Source organism: Myotis daubentonii, chromosome 5 (assembly GCF_963259705.1).
Source record: "Myotis daubentonii chromosome 5, mMyoDau2.1, whole genome shotgun sequence".
Lineage (NCBI taxonomy): Eukaryota > Metazoa > Chordata > Mammalia > Chiroptera > Vespertilionidae > Myotis > Myotis daubentonii.
The window spans coordinates 109,626,617-109,644,783 of NC_081844.1; the positions used below are offsets into that span (position 1 = coordinate 109,626,617).

Consider the following 18,167-nt stretch of genomic DNA (forward strand, 5'->3'; position numbering starts at 1 on the left):
CAGCTCTCTGAACCCGTGTGGGTGCTCAGCCGCCACCCCCGGGGGCCCTGTGCTCTGACCTCACCCGGAGGGCCCCCTGCTCCCGGGGGCACAGGCCACGCTGGGGCCGTGAGGACACGGGACCCACACCGTCCGCTGTTGGGGCGCCTGCATGTCCATGCGGCCTCCCTCCCCCGACAAGCGAGCTGTCCCGGGGACCTACCTGACACGGCCGCGGACGGGCTGCTGGGCTCCCCGTAGCCCACCGGGTTCACGGCCACCACCCGGAACTCGTAGGTCACGCCGGGCCGGAGCCTGCCCAGGCCCACACGGTAGGACGTGGCGCTCTGCGGGAGGCCCTTCACGAACGTGTCCCACAGGCCTTCGTCTGCAAGAGCCACGCCCGGTGCAGCCCCGTGGGCAGCCCCGCGGGCGGGAGAGCGGGTCAGCCTGTGCCAGCGAGGCCCCACGCTCCGCGGCCGCGGTCAGCTCCCAGGCCCCTCCCCGGGCACGTGCTCTGCGGTCCGAGGCGGGTGAGGGCCCAGGGCTGGCGTCTAAGTCCTTCCCGCAGGGAGACCCGCTCAGGCTGGAGTGGGAGGCGGCGCTTCCCCAGCATCCCCGCCTCCGCTCCGCCTGGATCTCATCTCCGGTTCAGGATCGCGGCTCAGCGCCCCTGTGTGCCCGCGGCCGCTCACCCTGCGCCGCCTCCTGACCCACACAGGGCGCCCAGCCCGGCCTCCCTGCTCCCTGCAGCGCCCGGTGGCCCAGCTGCATCCTAACGGGAAATGGTGACCGAGGCACAGCTTCAAACGCCAGCCCCACACGGACAGCTGCTGGCTGGCGCTATGGGGCAGCCCCGGCGGGGGGCAGGGGGCAGGGGGCAGGGCAGCCCCGCAGGGCCTGGACTTGGCCTGAGCTGCAGCTTGTCACTCTCACGGCAGTGCAGCCGGGACTGTGGGGTCTGCCCGTGCTGGGGACAGCCCCGCCGGCCCCCACTCCCAGGATGCTGCCTGCACACCCACACCCAACTCGCTAACTGCGCCCCACCCCCACCCCCCGCCGCGTGAGCACCCGCAGTGGCTGCGGCATCCCCCGTCCCAGGCCCGGGAATGTCTGCCCGAGCCCCGGTGCTACCAGGTCCAAGTGCAAGTCACACACACTGAGGCGCACAGCTGCCTGCACGGCCTCACAGCCACGCTGCCCCGCGCTGGCGGGCGGGGAGGAACAGGGGCGCAGGCCACCACGGGTCCTGCTCAGCCTTCACAACAGGGGAGCTCTGCCCCCCACTACGCTGGACCCCGAGGCCACTGTGCTCAGTGGGCCAGCCGGTCACAGAGGGACCAACACTGTGGGACTCCGCTCCGACGAGGTCCCTCCAGGAGCCAGAGTCACAGACAGGACGGAGGGTGGGCCGGGCCTGGGGAGGGGAGGGAGGGAGCGTTTCATGGGGCAGAGTCTGGGTTGGGAGGAGAACGTTCCGGAGAGGTGGTGAGGCCGCACAGCAGCGTGACTGTGCTCAGGGGCCTGAACTGCCACTGACCATCACTGAACGGCGACTCTGAGGCTCTGTATCTCTCACCACACAAAACTACGCACCGAACGCACCGACACCGACCTCAGGACAACGTTAACACCGACGGGAAAGCCAGAGAGTGGGGTGCGGAGAGCGGAGGAGGCGGGCGCGGGGTCCTGAGCCTGGGCAGCAGGACCGAGGAGTGTGACCTGTGACCCCTGCCCTGGGACCGGCAGGGGCGGCCCAGCCTGGAGGCCGAGGGGAGCCTGGCCCGAGAGCTGTGTGAGCGGGCGGCGTGCGGGGCCTCTCGGAGCCTCATGGGCAGGTGGCCAGGGCGCGATGCCTGGGCCGCGGCGAGGACCACACGGCCGGCGCGGCAACGGGCTGGTCCGATGCCCCCGCAGCGCCCGCCGCCCTCGGAGCGCCCGCGTCACACACAGCCCCGCTCAGGAGGCCGTGGTGGAACGTGGCCAAAGGCACCTGGGACGTCCGTGCGAAGCAGCCACCCTCTGCGGTCCTTCGAAGGGAGCTGGGGGGCGGGTGCTGGAGCCTGAGCTCCCGTCCGGGGCCCCGGGAGCCGCGGGATCGGGCCCAGCCGCCCTGAACACGGAGGTTTGCACACGGACCGGTGCTGTGTGTGACTTACACGCGGGGTTTCCTATGAGAGCGACCGTGGAATGAGGGCGCTGGCCCCTCTGTCCGCCCCCGTCCGCCCGTGGGAGCCACTGGCCCTCCCTCCTTTCTCCCTCCTCCCTCCTCCCTCCCCTCTCCGCCCCTCCCTCCCAGGCGCCTCTGTGCCCGAGGCCCAGCACATTCACCAGCACTGGCTACGGCCAATCTCTGTTCCAGGCTGTCAGTATAGAAAGCCCTGCAACGTTGCCTCTAAAGCAGCGGTTCTCACCCTGTGGGTCGAGACCCCTTTGGCGGTTGAACGACCCTTTCACAGGGGTCGCCTAAGACCATCCTGCATATCAGACATTTACATGACGATTTATAACAGTAGTAACATTACAGTGATGAAGTAGCAACGAAAATAACGTTATGGTTGGGTCACAACATGAGGAACTGTACTTAAAGGGCCAGAAGGTTGAGAACCACTGGTCTAAAGAGAGAGACTTAATGCTGTTAAAGAAACTAAAGAAAACCCCGACTCTACACTGGCTGCTGCCGGCAGCGGGTGCGAGGGCCATGGAGGGTGCGAGGGCCGCGGAGGGTGCGGTGCTGAGCCACTTGCCTGCCTGTCCCCTCCTGGGCCGCCACCTGGAGCCACGTTTTAGTTTCGGCTCCGTCAGAGCTCTCGGGATTGTGTGCATTTTTCATGAAAACATTTTAAAATATTGATACAGCATCTCAACCCGGAGCGAGGTAGTTAGCAATCCACTTAGGGTGAAAAATGTTGGGGGCGGGAGTCATTCCAAGAGATTTCCTTAAATTAACTGAAGAAAACGCTCACACTTTATTCTGCTTAATTCTTCCTTTCCGAAATGAGCCTCTTCAGCACTTTGGGCCTCATTTATAACTCACTGGGGCACCCGGCCACACGGACCGTCCGTCGCCGTCACGCGTGGGGGAGGCTGGGTGTGGGGGAGCCTGGGGGGGGCCCTTCTGACCTGCGCCTGCTGCAGCCGAACCAGCCAGTGTCAGGAGTGGCTGCACGCCAGGGCCACGCGCGGAGCTGCCAGCTGTCACGGGGTCGGGGCCCCATCACCCTGTGCCGGCCGCCACTGTGTCAACGCGGGACCCCACCCCCGCCCCCCAGGGGAGCAGCGCCGGCTCCCAGACAACCTCCTGACCCACAGGTCCAGGCTCCTGCGTGAGACGGGCTGGCCCAGCACAACCTTCCTGATGCCGCGACCCTTTAATGCAGTTCCTCATGTTGTGGTGACCCCCAACCATAAAATTATTTTCGTTGCTACTTCATAACTGTAATGTTGCTACTGTTATGAATCGTCATGTAAATACCTGATATGCAGGATGTATTTTCATTGTTACAAATTGAACATCATTAAAGCATAGTGATGAATCACAAAAACAATATGTAATCATATGTGTGTTTTCCGATGGTCTTAGGCGACCCCTGTGAAAGGGTCGTTTGACCCCCAAAGGGGTCGCGACCCACAGGTTGAGAACCGCTGGCATAAACCGTCAGCGCAGGTCAGACACGCCACTGAGGCCCGGGCTGCCACAGCCCAGTCATCCCCCAGCACCACCTCCCCCGCGACCGGCTATGGCAGGAGACCACGCGGAGGCGGACAGTGCAGAGGCTGTCTGCGACGGAGACCACCCCCCCAAGAGTCATGCGGGGCTCTGGCTGTCAACGCACGTGGTTCTGAGGGGCCGGAGTGGGCGGGGGCCGGAGTGGGCGGGGCCGGGGTGGGCGGGGCCGGAGTGGGGGAGGACAGAGTGGGCGGGGCCGGGGCCGGAGTGGGGGAGGACAGAGTGGGCGGGGCCGGAGTGGGGGAGGACGGAGTGGGCGGGGCCGGAGTGGGGGAGGACGGAGTGGGCGGGGCCGGGGCCGGAGTGGGCGGGGCCGGAGTGGGCGAGGCCGGGTGGGGGAGGACGGAGTGGGCGGGGCCGGAGCCGGAGTGAGGCAGAGCGCCCTCTTGCGGAACCTGCTGACCCAGGAACTCCTGTGGATTTTATATCTTCGGAAAAAATACTGATTTTCTTCTTTGTTCAGTTGAACAGTCCCAAAATGAAGGAAAGGAGCGGGAGGGGTGCGAGGGGCTCCCAGGAGGGTCCCCGTGGGTGAGGCCTGTCCCCGCCTCTCACCTCCGCTGGCACCGCGTTGTGAGGCGGGCGCCTGCCTGCGCTGGGCCGTCCCGGGACCCAGGGCTGCTCCGGGAGGAAGCCGTTGACGGTGCCGTCAGGGCCGCGGGGCTGTTGTGTGAACGTGTAGGCGGCTTCCTGAGGCCACGGCAGGCGCCTGGGGGTGACTCACGTAAACAGTCGAGCTGTGCCGGCTGTGTGGCTTCCGGCACCTTCCGGGGAGGGGGCCGCGCACAGCCCGAGGGGGGAGTCTGGCGAAGCGACCTGGGTGCCCGCACCGGCCCCCCTGGCACTGATGTCATGCGCTGTGTTCACCTCTGTGTCTGCCTCTGGCAGCAGCGGGCTGCGCCGAGAACGTGCAGGGGTCACAGTGAGGCTGCGCGCCATCGCCCGCTGCCAGGCCGGCCGCCCGCTCTGCCCGCCGCCACGCTGATGAGCTTCTGCCGCAAGACAGAGATTTACGGGGGGTGGGATGCGGGGGAGACGTTAGGCGAGCAGCCGGGGCCCCCGGAGCCACCTGGCACAGTGTCTTGGTCTCCTGGCACCCAGTGGTGAGGGTGCGGGGACCCAAGCATGGCTGGTGGCCCCCATAGAAATGCCTCTCCTGATGAAACACAGCCACACCCCAAAACAAGCTCCCTCCGAAAGCCACTGCCCGCCTGGGCACCGCCTGTGGGGTCGGAGGGATGGTGACAGGCGGCTAATGCTCCATGGAACCAGCCGGAATAGGGACAGCTGCGACCCCAAGCCCGGGCACCGCGAGCTGTTCAAACATTGACAATCCATCAGGCGTTTCACCTGCGGCTGCCGCTGGCCATTCCCACAGGGCGGCGCCTTCTTGCCTTCCTTCTCGCCTTCCTTCTCTCTCTTCTTCCTTCTCTCCTTCCTTCTCGCCTTCCGTGGCCGGCGCAGTGGCTGCTGGTGCTCTGGGAGGGAAGCCGCTCCCACCTGCTGGAGAGCATCGAGCCCTCCACGCCCGCTGACAGGCGGCGTCTCCAGGCAGCTCCCGTTCCTGTCTCAGCCCCTGGGTCAGTGTCCACGCTCCGACACCGGCTCCCCCCACCACCTCAAAGGCTCCAGCCTGCCCGGCCTCCAGGCGGGGGCTCGGGGCTGGGTGTGAAGCTGGGCGCGCCCCATAGCTCCGTGCGCACACATGCTGGCCCATCGGCACCCGCTCCCTCCTGAGGTGGCGGGGGAGCGTGTGGACCGAGGAGCAATGCAATGGCTCTTAGGCAGGCCCGGGAGTCGCTGCCCCCGCTTCTCGGAAGGTGCCGGATGTGCTCCCAGGGTCAGCGTGCCCAGCCCACATCGTGTGGCCTGGGGACCGGCGCGGTCCCTGCCGGAGGGTCCCGGTGGGAAAGTGCTTGTGTCCAGGATAGTCTGTGCCCCAGCGGGACCCTCCAGGGGAGGTGTGTGTGTGTGTGTGTGTGTGTGTGTTACTTTTAGGCTCAGCTTTTTATTTTGAGGTCATTGTGGACTCCGTGCAGGTTGTCGGGATAAAAGAGATCCATGTGCCCTTTCTCCAGGGTCCCCCGAAGGTGAGTGTGCAAACTACAGGATGTTGCAACCGACATGGGTGGCAGCACAGCCGGCTCTCACACAGCCAGACCTGACACAGCCGGACCTGACACAGCTGGACCCGACACAGCCGGACCTGACACAGCCAGCTCACACACAGCCGACCTGACACAGCCGCCCCTCACACAGCTGGACCTGACAAAGTCGGACCTGACACAGCCGCCCCTCACACAGCCGCCCCTCACACAGCCGGACCTGACACAGCCAGCTCACACACAGCCGACCTGACACAGCCAGCTCACACACAGCCGACCTGACACAGCCACCCCTCACACAGCCGGACCTGACACAGCCGCCCCTCACACAGCCGACCTGACACAGCCGCCCCTCACACAGCCGGACCTGACATAGCCGCCCCTCACACAGCCGACCTGACACAGCCGGGCCTGACAAAGTTGGACCTGACCCAGCCGGACCTGACACAGCCGGCTCTCACACAGCCGACCTGACACAGTCGGGCCTGACAAAGTTGGACCTGACCCAGCCGGACCTGACACAGCCGGACCTGACACCCGGCAGGTGCAAGGTGGGGAAGACACAGGGACACTTCCCGTGAGGCTCACGGCACAGGACAGCGTGGCCATCCTGTCAACGCCGGCGCCCTCTCCTTCCGGCTCCTGGGGGCACCACTGAGCGGAGGCCGGAGCTGAGACCGACCCTGAGACCCTTGGTGAGGACACCTGGCTGGTGCCCGGGGCCCGCCTGCCCCCTTACCTGAGGGCCTAGCCTCGATGACGTAGCCCGTGGTAGGCGCCCCGCCGGCATGGCCCTCCGTCCACCACAGGGTCAGCTCGGAGGTGGACTTGGTGACCAAGACGTCTCTCGGGGGCCCCGGGGAGCCTGTGGATAGAGCAGATCAGGGGAGATGAGGGCCCCGGCGTTCCCAGCGCCGGGGGTGGGAGTGGGGGTGGGGAGGGGCGGTGCTGGGTCTCCGCCCCCAGGCAGGCCTGGCCCTGGTCAGGGACCCGCCTCAGGGCCGAGGAAGGGATGGCCCGCGCCCAGCGCCGTGCCACGCTCAGTGCGACCCTGCCAAGGCCCCTCGTTTCTGCGGGAAGCTGCACGGCTGCCTCCGATGCGTGGAAACTAACATTTTCTTAAGCGTCTTATTCAAAAGTCAACGCCACTCATTTTCTCTCAATTTTTCCAGAAAACAATTCAAGGCTTTAACGGTACCTGAGACGCTGTCTGTGTGCACTGACGAGCCGCCGCGAGGGCAGCACCCGCCTCGGAGACACCCACGTGCCCGCGGGTCCCCAGCTCGCGCCGCACTGCTGGGTGACCAGTCTGTCCCGAGACGCAGGCGCCCACTCACCCGCGGCCGGCCCGGCCGTGACGTTGGCTTGCAGCTCGGGCCCGTAGGCGATGGTCCGCGCCTGGACGCGGAAGAAGTAGGTCACGCCCTTGGTGAGGTCCCGCACCTTCAGCCAGCGCTGCCCGTTGCCCTGGACGTCCACGGTCACCACCTTGCTCACCCCTGGAGCGCGAGGCACAGGCAGAGCGGGTTAGAGAGGTGCGGGCGCCATCTGTGCGGGCGCTGTCCCTAAGGAGGCTGTCCTGCAGGGGGCGGCGGAGTGCTCACAGCCCATGGCAGCCCGATCAGTGTCCTCAGAGCTCGTGCTGGCTGCGTGGGTGCGGGCAGAGGGAGACCCAGACCCGGGGGACGGGGAGGCCTCGCCGTTCACACCGGCCAGCGGGCTTGCAGGCAGCCGCGCCGGCCCCAGGTCAGGCTCCTGGGACGCTGTGGCGGCTCCCTCCCCACGGGGCGCTGACTGTGTCACCCGAGCTTCCTGAGTCACGGGGGAGGGGAGCGTGGGTCTCCGGCCTCAGGCGACTCATGACACCCTCCCCCGTGGGCCTGGAAGCAAGATGAAGAGGCGTGGTCCCTCCAATATCGACGCCTCGGCTCAGAGAACGTGGCCACAGGGACACAGTTTGCCTCCTAAACGTGGAGACGGAGCAAAAGTGCTGCTGCTTCTACTGAGAATAGAGAGTGGGGTAGCGTTCTGAGAGGAGGAACCTGCTGGAGGTCATACACACACGCATTTGCCAGAGAAAAAGGAGGTTCTCTGGGTTGAAAACGATGCATTTGACAAACAGTTACACGGGCTCTTGGCTGTAGGTTTCTCTGAGCTCTGGGCATATGTCTACCCGCGTCTCCGTGGGGAGGAAGCGAGGACATGTGTTCTGAGACGCGGGAGTCATGGACTTGCGCAGAAGAGCTATCCCTGCTTGTCCTGGTCCGGCCGTCCCCCCCCCCCCAGCCCCCCCCCCCCGCACCTGTGGCAGGGCCACGGCCTCTAACCCCACGGCCTGAGCGCAGGCGGGCTCCCCGCGGAGGGACCACCCTCCCGCCGCCAGCCGCGCAGGCGTGCGAACCACCCCGCGTTCACCGTCACCCCCTCCGCGCTGCCCCCGGCCGCACCTTGCACGGGCGCCAAGGGCGCGTAGACGACACGGTAGCCCCGCAGGATGCCGTTGGCGGCCGCCGGCTCGCCCCAGGACACGTTCAGCGACGTGGAGCTGACGTCCGAGAAGGCCAAGAAGCTGGGGCTGCCGGGCGCTGGGACGGAACGGGGCGCCACGGGTCAGACGTGCGATGGGGAGCCATGTCCGCCCCAGTGGGTCCGCCCGGCTGCGGAGCCCCGGGGGACGCAGCCAGGCCGAGGGGAGGGGGGGCGCCACGGGTCAGACGTGCGGTGGGAAGCCCAGCCCGCCCCAGCGGGTCCGACTGGCCGCGGAGCCCCGGGGGGACCGACTGTCCGCGGAGCTCCTGGGGGGACCGACTGTCCGCGGAGCCCCGGGGGACGCAGCCAGGCCGAGGGGAGGGAGGGACGCCGGGGCCTCAGGGCAGGTGCCCAGCGTGGCCCCTCCCTGCTGGCCGGGCACCGACTCCCTTGCGCTCCCCTCGGGGCTCGGAGCCTTCGTGCCTGGGAGGCCCCCAGTGCCCGGTGAGGCCCCCCCCCAGGTCTGCTCCACACGTGGCCTGTCTCAGCTGCTGTCCACGCGGCCGGCCACGTCCCGGGAAGCACGAGGCTCAGGAGGTGCCAGACCCCCTGGATGGCAGGGAGCCCGGAGGGAGTGGGTCTGCACCCCACAGCCCCCTAATCTCACTCCCCCCCTGGACTCCAGGATCCTACCAAGAGCCTCTTAGAGCTCCCGGGCCCTGGGCCAGGCTGCCGACCCCTCGGTTCCCTGACCCGCGTCAGGTCCAGGCGCCAGGAGACTAGAAGCACCGGGCGAGCGGGCGGCACTCAGAGCCCACCCTGTGCCCGGCGTGTGACGGGAGGCTCAGCCCGTCCCGCTCCTGGACCCAGCGGGGCGTGCGCCTGAGACGCTGGCGAGCTGCTGGGGGGGGGGGTGGTCTGTGGCACCTGACACACTGGCCTGGGCGCCGCCCTCAGGAGCGCACTCCCAGTGACGAGAGCATGCCAGCGGGGGGGGGGGGGTTCCCAAAGGGCCTGGCCGTGCCCAGGTGACCCTGGAGGGGCACATGGCGGGCACATCTGGCTAATGGCTATGGGGCCCCACTGCTGAGCAGCCGACCGGGCCCTGGGGCAGCCATGGAGCCAGCCCTACGTGCTGCCTCCTGCCCCGCGGCCTTGTTTGGCCTCGGGCAGAGCTGGGGGACAGACAGGGGCTGCTCTCACGAGGGCGCCCAGCAGAGGCCGGAAGGAAACGCACGACCGCCTCTCCTACCCGCCTGGTGGGTGCGCCCCGGCCGGGGCTCGCTCCTGGGCCCATCTCCGGCGGCGTTGAAGGCGGAAATGCTGACCAGGTAGCGGGAGTGGCTGGTCAGGTTCTTCAGCTTCACCATGGTCTCGGGCAGGAACAGCACCTTCACCTTCTCCGTGTCGTTCTGGCCGCCCGCCTCCCAGTAGTAGATCTGCAGAGAGAGCAGGGGTCGCAGCCGGCCTGGGCGGGGCCCCCCTTTCCAGCCGGGGGAGGGGAGCCGTGAGGGGGCCCGTGCACCCCTGCGTGCAGCTGTGCTGACTGGGAGGGCGGAGGGGACCTTCTCCTGAAGAATCGGGGGCAAGAAGACAGAACGCGGACAACAACCGGGGGGCGCAGCCCTGTGGGGACAGCCCACACTGCTCCTGGGCGCCACCCCCCTCGCCGAGTGCCCGTGGGCGAACGCGATGCCCAGGATGGAGGTTGGCGGAGGTCACCACGGCTGCTGCCCTAGACGGCTGGCCAGACACCACTGCCGCAGTGCCAGCAGGCGGGCAGCGCCAACTGCCCCCCGACAGCCCGGCATCTGTGCTCTGACCTGCGGGGAGACCCCCGGCTGGGACAGGCTCCCTAAGGAGATCAGATCCAAGCCCCGTGTCTTCAAGTTGAGGAAACTAGAAACCTTGTTTGGGAGACACACATGGCGCCTTGGCTCCCAGCTCCCGGGACCGCCCATTCGCTCATGAATCACCGGACCGGCCTGCCATGGAGGATGGGGGACAGGGAGGGGCACCCTGGCTCCAGGGGGCTTCAGGGGCCTCCCGGCCTCAGCTCTCTACGCAGAGCCGGACCGAGCGAGGAGCTTCCTGCCCCGGGGAACCCAGCTCTACCCCTTCGTCACCCAGCTCTCCTTGGCCCCGCCTGCTGCCTTTCTGTTATCCCGTCTCTGAATCTTTAGCTAATGTGGAGCCATAACACTGTGGTGCAGTGGTTCTCAGAGTGGGGTGCCTAGGAACCACACCCCAGGGGGAACTTGTGAGGATGCAAATTCTCGGCCCCAGCCTGGACCTATGAAGTCAGGAGGCTCATGCACCATCCACTGCGGGCCCGCGGCAGAGCTGGGATGGGAACCTGTTCTCTCAGGGTTCTGTCTGATTGCCGGCAAAGCCCCTGGTGACTCCCCGTGTGTGTGTGTGTGTGTGTGTGTGTGTGTGTGTTGGGGGTGGGGGCAGGTCCCTGACCAGGCCTGGTCACAAACCAGCCAGAGGCAAGGCTGGGCCGCCCTGCCCCTGGCGCTCAGGACGGCCACGGCTCTGCGGGCCGATGGCGGCTGCGTCCGCCACAGGAGCCAGGGGACAGCGAGCCGAGAGCGGCAGCGTGCGTGGGGCCAGGGCTCCATCTGGGGATCGGCCGCTCGGGCCCACAGCGACCTGTGGGGCGGCCACGCGGCGGGGAGCTTGCCTTGTAGCCCTGCACGTTCCCGTTCTGGCTCTCCGGAGGCGGCGGGTCCCACGTGACCTCCAGCTGGCTGGCCGTGAGCGGGGTCACCCGGACGTTCTGCGGGGCCATGGCCGGTGCTGGGGGGGGGAGACAGGACAGGGGGGCCTGAGACACACAGCCCGGCCTCCGTGTCCGCGCCGCGAGCACTGCCAGCCCTGCCGGTCGCGCTTCCAAACGCGTTAAATAAAACGGGAGAGCTGCCCCGGCCCCGCGAGGCTGAGGCACGGAGGGTCTGATGGAGACCCGGTCCGGTGACGGCTGTGCCGTGGAGGGGGACGCGCGGGACCTGAGGGACAGGGGGGCCCCGGGTGGAGCGGGGAGAACGAAGCGCCTGCTCCCACCACGGGGCCAGGGCCCAGGCTCTGGGCGGCGTCTCCAGACCAGGGCTGCCTCCGGGAGGGACAGGCCCCAGGCTCCCTCTCCACGCGTGCCGGGAGCCGGTCCATCCTTGCTGTTTCAAGGGACCTGGCATATATGGCATACTGTTCTTAATATGTTTGCTCACCTTCTTGGCACTATGTGTTTTAACCAAGGTCTCCTCTCTGAGAAAGGTTGTTTCCCCAGGTAGGGATTTTCCCCTGAAGTTAGGGAGGGAATAAAATCCCTTAACTAAGTGCCAGGCGGGTAATTAATCCCTTTAACTACAAACAATCATGCTTAAGCTACATTATCTTTACTCCCTGGAATGGAGATAAGAAACGCCCTAACCTTTGGAATAGAGATTGATAGGATTGAATCAATTGGTACAAATACAGATGTAACAAAACAACAGGACACAGAACCTACACACAGAACCTAGACACAGAACCTACACACAGAACCTAGACACAGAACCTACACAGAACCTAGACACAGAAGAACTTCGCTGGAGAGAACATGGCAAAAGATCCGGGACAGAAACTGGCCACAGAACCTAGAGACAGAACCTAGCAAGAGAACCTGGCTGGAGAACCTGGACAGAACCTAGCGAGGGAACATGGCTACAGAACCTGGCTGGAGAACCTGGAGAACCTGGCTGGAGAACCAAGCAAGAGAACATGGACACAGAACCTGGCTGGAGATCCTAACCAGAACTTCGCTGGGGATCCTGGACAGAACTTGGCTGGAGATCCTGGCTAGGCTGCTGATCAACTGAACGCTGTCTCCGTGTCATTCCTTCTTCGCCGACTCCATCCACACCTTTGGGGACCCCTGGACCTGCTGGGGTTGGAGGTCCTGTGACCTCCAGTTCTGAGGACCCGGCCTCGCTCCTCCCCTCCGTCCTCCAGGGGAGACCGGGCTGCCCTGCTGGGGTCAGCAGGGCTGCGCTGTGAGCTAGGGGACATCACAGCTAGCACCTCCACCCCAAGCGGCTGTCGGGAAGCTGGGGTGCCATCTCCCCACACCAGGCACTTGGCAGGACACCTGCCTCTGGGGCCCCCTTGCTCTCCTGTCCTGGCACCCACAGTGACACCTGCCGGAACCCACATGTCCCGGGGGTGCTAGGACCTCTCACCGCCTGCAGCTCGGCCTGGGGCCCAGGAGCGCGGCCTGCGGACTCGAGTCTGGTTTCAGGCCGTACATGGACACCGGAGGCAGTGGCTCTGGGGGCAGGCAGCCCAGCACCCGGGCGCCCGAGCCTTCTCGGGAGAGAACGACCTTCACGGCCGCCCCTCCCCCGAGCCCCCTCCACGTGGAACAAAATAGTAATTAACGCCCGCGCGGCCTGACACCCACATTTGTTTTGCTCTAACTGCGGCGCGGTGGCCCCGCCTCGTGGAAATGTTAATAACCGCGCCAGGTTGTTGTGGCAGATGCTCGGCCTCATTATCAGAACTTCTTATTTACCGCTCCATTAGACAGAGAACCGCACAAAACAATTCAATCAAAACTAACTGGGGAGTTCAGCAGCCACATTAATAACCCAAAACATAAATAAACTTAATGTCTTCTGCATGTTTGCCATCGGCAACTCTATCGCAGAATTACTGTCGCGCAATTAAAATGTGGGTGGCATTGAGCGCGGCCGTCACCTGCTGTGGGCGAGCCCCCACCCCGAGGTTTCCTTCCAGAGGCACCTGAAGGCGCAGCGGGGAGAGGCCCACCGTGGCGGGGTCCACAGGGAGCTGCAGGCCCGCGCGTCCCTCACCGCGGTCGGTGGACACGTGCTGGACAGAGGCCCTTGGTCCCTCCCCGGCGGCGGGGCCCCAGGCACCATGTCCCCAAGCTGAGGTCCCCGATGTGCCCACCAGCTGCCTGTAGCCCCGGCTTCTGTGCCAGGAAACAGGGCAGGTGACAGACCTGAGTTGACAGCAGGGAGGAGGGAATGGTGTGAGCTCCGAGCAAGGCCTGGGGTCTGGGACTTCCTGTCTGGCTCCTGAGGGGGCGGGTCTCCAGGCCCACGGGAGATGGGCTGCCAGGAAGGCGCTGCCCAATGGCGAGGCTGAGTCATCTGCCCAGCCTGGAATTTGGTGTCAGAACATGAGGGGAGGGGCCCGGAGAAGGGGTGTGGGTTCCCCCCGTTTTACAGATGAGAAAACAGAGGCCCAAGGACACCTTGGCCCACTCCCCCACGGAGCACGCCCTCCTCCCACTTGTCCCGCAGGCCGGAGGGGCTGCCCCTGCCCTGGCAGGGAGGTGACCGTGCTCCTGGGCCCGACAGAGAAACACCTGTCCGAGGCCAGCGACACCTGCCCGCTGGGAGCCTCTGCAGGAGGGCCACACACCTCAGCCCAGGGGCTCTGGCTGCCTGGGAGCCGCCCTGCGCAGACGTGGTGCCGCACCCCCGGGGGCTCAGTCCCACCTGGGAATCTCAGGGGTGACGATGGGGTGATGGTGACGACGGTCCATTGAGAAAGCTAAGGGATGAGCCAGAGGGACCTTGTGTTTCTCCTGGAGCAAGACGCTTCCCCGTGAGGCCACGCCCACCCCATGCAGCCTGCCTCCCTGGTGCCCAGGAGCTGGCCCCTCCCCTCTACCTGTATCTCCAGTAACTCCTGGGGGCCCAGCAAAGCCACCCAAGGCACACCTGGGCCCCAGAGTCCACGGCCGATGTGTCATCTCAAAGCCAGACCCCGGGAGATCGCTGGTCTCACACGAGCCCGGCTGTGGGCTCAGGGCGGGCCCAGCGCTGGGCTGACTCCGCCACTGCATGGGCTGGACCAGCGCCGGTCGGGCCAGACCTGCCGGGGGTGTCTGGGCTCCCCTGCCCGGCCAGGTCCCTCTCGGCCCCACGGATGGAGCGATTTGGGTTTGGACGGAGTCCCCCGCCCCTGAGCCTTGCTGAGGCTCAGAGGAGCAGCCGAGGCGGCGCTGTGAGGCGCTCAGTTGGGGGGACGGACCTGTCACCAACTGGCCAGCACCCGGGCCCGGAGTCTTCACCAGGACCCAGCGGCAGAGACGCCCTGCGCCTGAGCTCTGCCTAATTCACAGGCCCGAGCAGCACCCCTGCCAGACAGGAGGACTCGGTCGGAGCCCTCAGTCCCACCTGCTGTGAGAGAGGGGTGCCCCGCCTGTCCCGGCCCCGCCTGACCCAGCCCCACCTGCAGCCCCCAGGTGCCTGGAGCCCCCCCTCTGTGCCCTGCCTGTCCTCATGGGGCTCTGACAGCAAAGGCATTGGCCCCGTGGCCCCGCCCAGGACAAGGAGCATTTGGAGGCGAGCGCCATGGACCCAGAGGGGACAGACACACGGACAGAACCTCTTAATGGGATTGGGTATCGGGGGAAGGAGCCTGGAGCTCTGCCCCAGGGAGGGTCAGATGAGATTCCAGAAGAGGAGCCGTGGGCTGTGTCCTGGGTGCGAGGCCCGGCAGGGAGGAGAGGCCAGCGCAGCTCCGCTCCGGGCTCCGGTGAAGGCTGGGCCCTCAGGTGCTGTCTGCCAGGTGGCCTCGCTGTCCTGACCCCTCCCCCCAGCCTGGCCTCCTTCCCAGAAGGAATTCCAGGCATTCCTCTGGAAGTGTCACTGCTGACCCTGCACCCGCAGACTGAGCGGAAATCCAGGCCGCTGTCAGCGGGGAGGGAGCCGTGCAGGCCCTCCGGCCAGAGGGTGGGCCCTCGTTACCGAGGCCACACTGGGCGCAACCGGGTGCCCACACGGCAAGACATCTCATGGCGCGTTAGCCCCGCAGGAGAGGTGGCCCTTGGGGTGCACTCAGGGCCACGTCTCAGCTAAAAGGGGCAGAAACTGACCCCCTGGCTGTCTGAGCCCCGAGAAGGGCTGTCACCAGGGGTCAGGCTGAGCCGGGCATCGGTGTCCCTGCTGAGCCCGTGACCTGCACGCCTCCCGCCCCTCCAGCAACGTGATCTCCTCCCCAACAACGGGGACACTGCTTGGCCCCCCGAGAGCCTGGGCTGTGGGGGACGCGGGCTTACCGGCCTCGCCGACGAAGACCTCCACGGGTGCGGTGGCCGGGCTCTCCCCGATGACGTTGTAGGCCGTCAGGATCACCTCGTAGCGCCGGTACTTCTTCAGCTCTGCAGGGGCGGGCGGGTCAGCTCCAGGGACCTCCTCCCTGTCGGATGGCCCACCCGCACCACCCTGAGGGGGCAGGGAGGCCTCTGGCCCAGCTGTCCTTAAAGCCTGGGGACAGGGAGACAGCGGGGGGGGCGGGGGGCAGGGAGACGGCCGGGGCCGGGGGCCTCTGGCCCAGCTCTCCTCAAAGCAGGCGCAGGGGAGTCGGACCCTGGCATCTACATGTACAAGCAGGAGAACAGTCCCGTGTCCTCAATGACTGTGACTTCAGGACCAAGGTCTGTGAAGCCACGTGCACAGAACTGCACAGGGCGGTGGCCAGCACAGTGACGGGGCAGATCTGCTGACCTGGGCCCAGCCACCCAAGGTTCTCCCAGGGCGTCGTTGCCCTCGGAGCTGGCCTCCTGAGGTCCCGGGGGAGGTGTGGATGGGGACGCGCCAGGCCTGCGCATCGCCTCCCTGTGAGCTACAGGCTCAGCAGAGGTTCAGTGAATGCGACACCGCGTCCCCGTGTCGCCCCGTGGCTGAGCCGGCCCGGCCTCGCCATCCTCAGCGTGGCTGGAGTACCTGGCCCTGCAGAGCCCACGAGTGGCTCCTGGGACCACACGGCCTGGCCTGTTAGTCCCAACCCCGGGCTCACGTGGCCCCACGTCCACAGAAGGAGGGACGGTCAGGAGTCCGTGAGACACACCCGAGTGGCTGTCGACAAGTGGCGTGGGCCCCCCCGCCCCGCCCCCCCCCCCCCCCCCGTGTCATAACCGCCGCTGAAAAGCTGGAGTGAGAGCCCGGGAGGAGCCCCCCCTGGAGCCCCGCCTGCACCGACTCTGGCTGCTGGGAGGTCCCGGGGTCGTGGCAGAGGCGGATGCGGGCGGGCGAGCGAGGGGGTGAAGGAGTGGACAGCTGGGTAAAGCGATGTGTAAAGAAAACGGCGAATGGTCCCAGCTGGTCCGTAGTCCCCTCCCTCCCCAGCCCGTTTCTAGCAGGTTCCGTGCTGCCTGCGGGCGGTGTGGCCTGTTGGGGGGGCGCCGTAATGACAGCCACTGCTCCCGCTGCCCCCTCGGCCCCGGCCCGGTCGCAGCGGCCTCCGGAGGCGCAGGCACTCACGCGTCAGCTCGTACGTGGTCAGCGTGGAGCTGCTGTTCACGGTCTGGAAGCTGCTGGCGGCTGTGAGGGGGCAAAGCAGAGGCAGAGTGTGTGGGCGAGCTCGGGACCCCCGAGGCCCCTGCCCCCCAAGGCCCGCAGCTGGGGGCGCCCGCTGTTCTCCGGAGCCCCAGGCTCCCGGGGGGACGTGGGCCCCGCGCTCCCCTCCAGTGCGCGGTCAGACTGGCAGAGGCCGCAGCGTGACCTGGACCGGGCGCGGCCCCTCCTCCGGGCAGTGCCGGCCCGATGCCCCGAGGCAGGCGCGGCCGCAGCTCCCAGCGCTCAGTCAGAGCCGTGGGAAGGGCCGGAGCAAACCAGCGCGAAGGGCGCGGGGACGGGTTTGCTGACCCCACACCCCAGGCTCTTTAGCTCACTGTGTGGGCCCTGCTATGGGGCTCGGGGAGGGCACGGGGGCAGGGGCGTAAGCGGAGGGAGGGGGACAGTGAGCCTCTCCTTCCGCCAGCACCCCCAGTGCAGGCTGAGACCCAGAAATGGGGGCGGCACCTGGGAGCCTCAGGAAAGGGCAGCATAGGCCCGGGCAGCCCTGCAATGTGAAGGACGTGACCATGGGATGACCTGAGGCCACTCGCTGTTCTCAGCACACGAGTCAGGGGCCGCCAGGGGAGGAGGTCCCCCACCTCCTGAGGGAGGGGTGAGGCGCCCTGGAAGTTCCCGCCAGGGACCTTGGTGGGGGCCCTGCATGGTGACTGAAGTGGGGCCACTCCATTGGGGGGGGCACTGCCGTCTGGGGCCTGGCTGCTCCTCCCTCGAGGCAGTCTTGTCGCTCAGGTCTGTGGCCTCCGCACCCGCTCTGCTCCTGTACGGCTTCCCCGTCCCTGAGCCCCTCCTCTCCCCCCACCCCTCCCCTCCCCCCCTCCCCCCTCCCCCTCCCCTCCCCTCCCCCCCCTGCTGCCAGCGGCGTCAGTCCCCTTTCCCTTCACATCCCCGGTGAGGTCCTTCCACCCCGACAGCCTGCCGCCAAGGCTCCTCCTCCATGAGCCCCCCAATCCCCTGGGCAGAGGCCCCAAAGCTCGGGGTTTATTGCTCCTACCACCTGGTTGCGCACCCTGGGCTGTGGCAGACACCCGCCCTTCCCCAGCGCCCACGGCCCACCCACCACGCCCCACGGACCTCCCACCACGCCCCTATGGGCCTCCCCCCACGCCCCCACGGACCTCCCACCACACCCCTATGGGCCTCCCACCACGCCCCACGGACCTCCCACCACACCCCCACGGACCTCCCACCACGCCCCTATGGGCTGCCCCCCACACCCCCACGGACCTCCCCCCACGCCCCACGGACCTCCCCCCACACCCCTATGGGCCTCCCACCACGCCCCACGGACCTCCCCCCACACCCCTATGGGCCTCCCACCACGCCCCACGGACCTCCCCCCACACCCCTATGGGCCTCCCACCACGCCCCACGGACCTCCCCCCACACCCCTATGGGCCTCCCACCACACCCCTATGGGCCTCCCCCCACGCCCCTATGGGCCTCCCCCCACACCCCCAGGGCCTCCCACCACACCCCTATGGGCCTCCCACCACGCCCCTATGGGCCGCC

At 67.0% G+C, this 18,167-nt stretch overlaps 1 protein-coding gene across 1 annotated transcript in view; it reads right to left on the minus strand.

Annotated features, from left to right (window-relative positions):
- The window catches only part of SDK1 (sidekick cell adhesion molecule 1), a 544,320-nt gene that overhangs the window by 9,160 nt on the left and 516,993 nt on the right, over positions 1–18,167 (minus strand). Inside the window, exons 34-41 of the mRNA XM_059699383.1 lie at positions 16,563–16,622; positions 15,359–15,460; positions 10,970–11,085; positions 9,536–9,722; positions 8,262–8,399; positions 7,152–7,313; positions 6,554–6,679; positions 203–367 (exon numbers count right to left, since the gene is read on the minus strand). Coding sequence (XP_059555366.1) covers positions 203–367; positions 6,554–6,679; positions 7,152–7,313; positions 8,262–8,399; positions 9,536–9,722; positions 10,970–11,085; positions 15,359–15,460; positions 16,563–16,622 — 1,056 coding nt within the window. The remainder of the gene's footprint in view (positions 1–202; positions 368–6,553; positions 6,680–7,151; positions 7,314–8,261; positions 8,400–9,535; positions 9,723–10,969; positions 11,086–15,358; positions 15,461–16,562; positions 16,623–18,167) is intronic.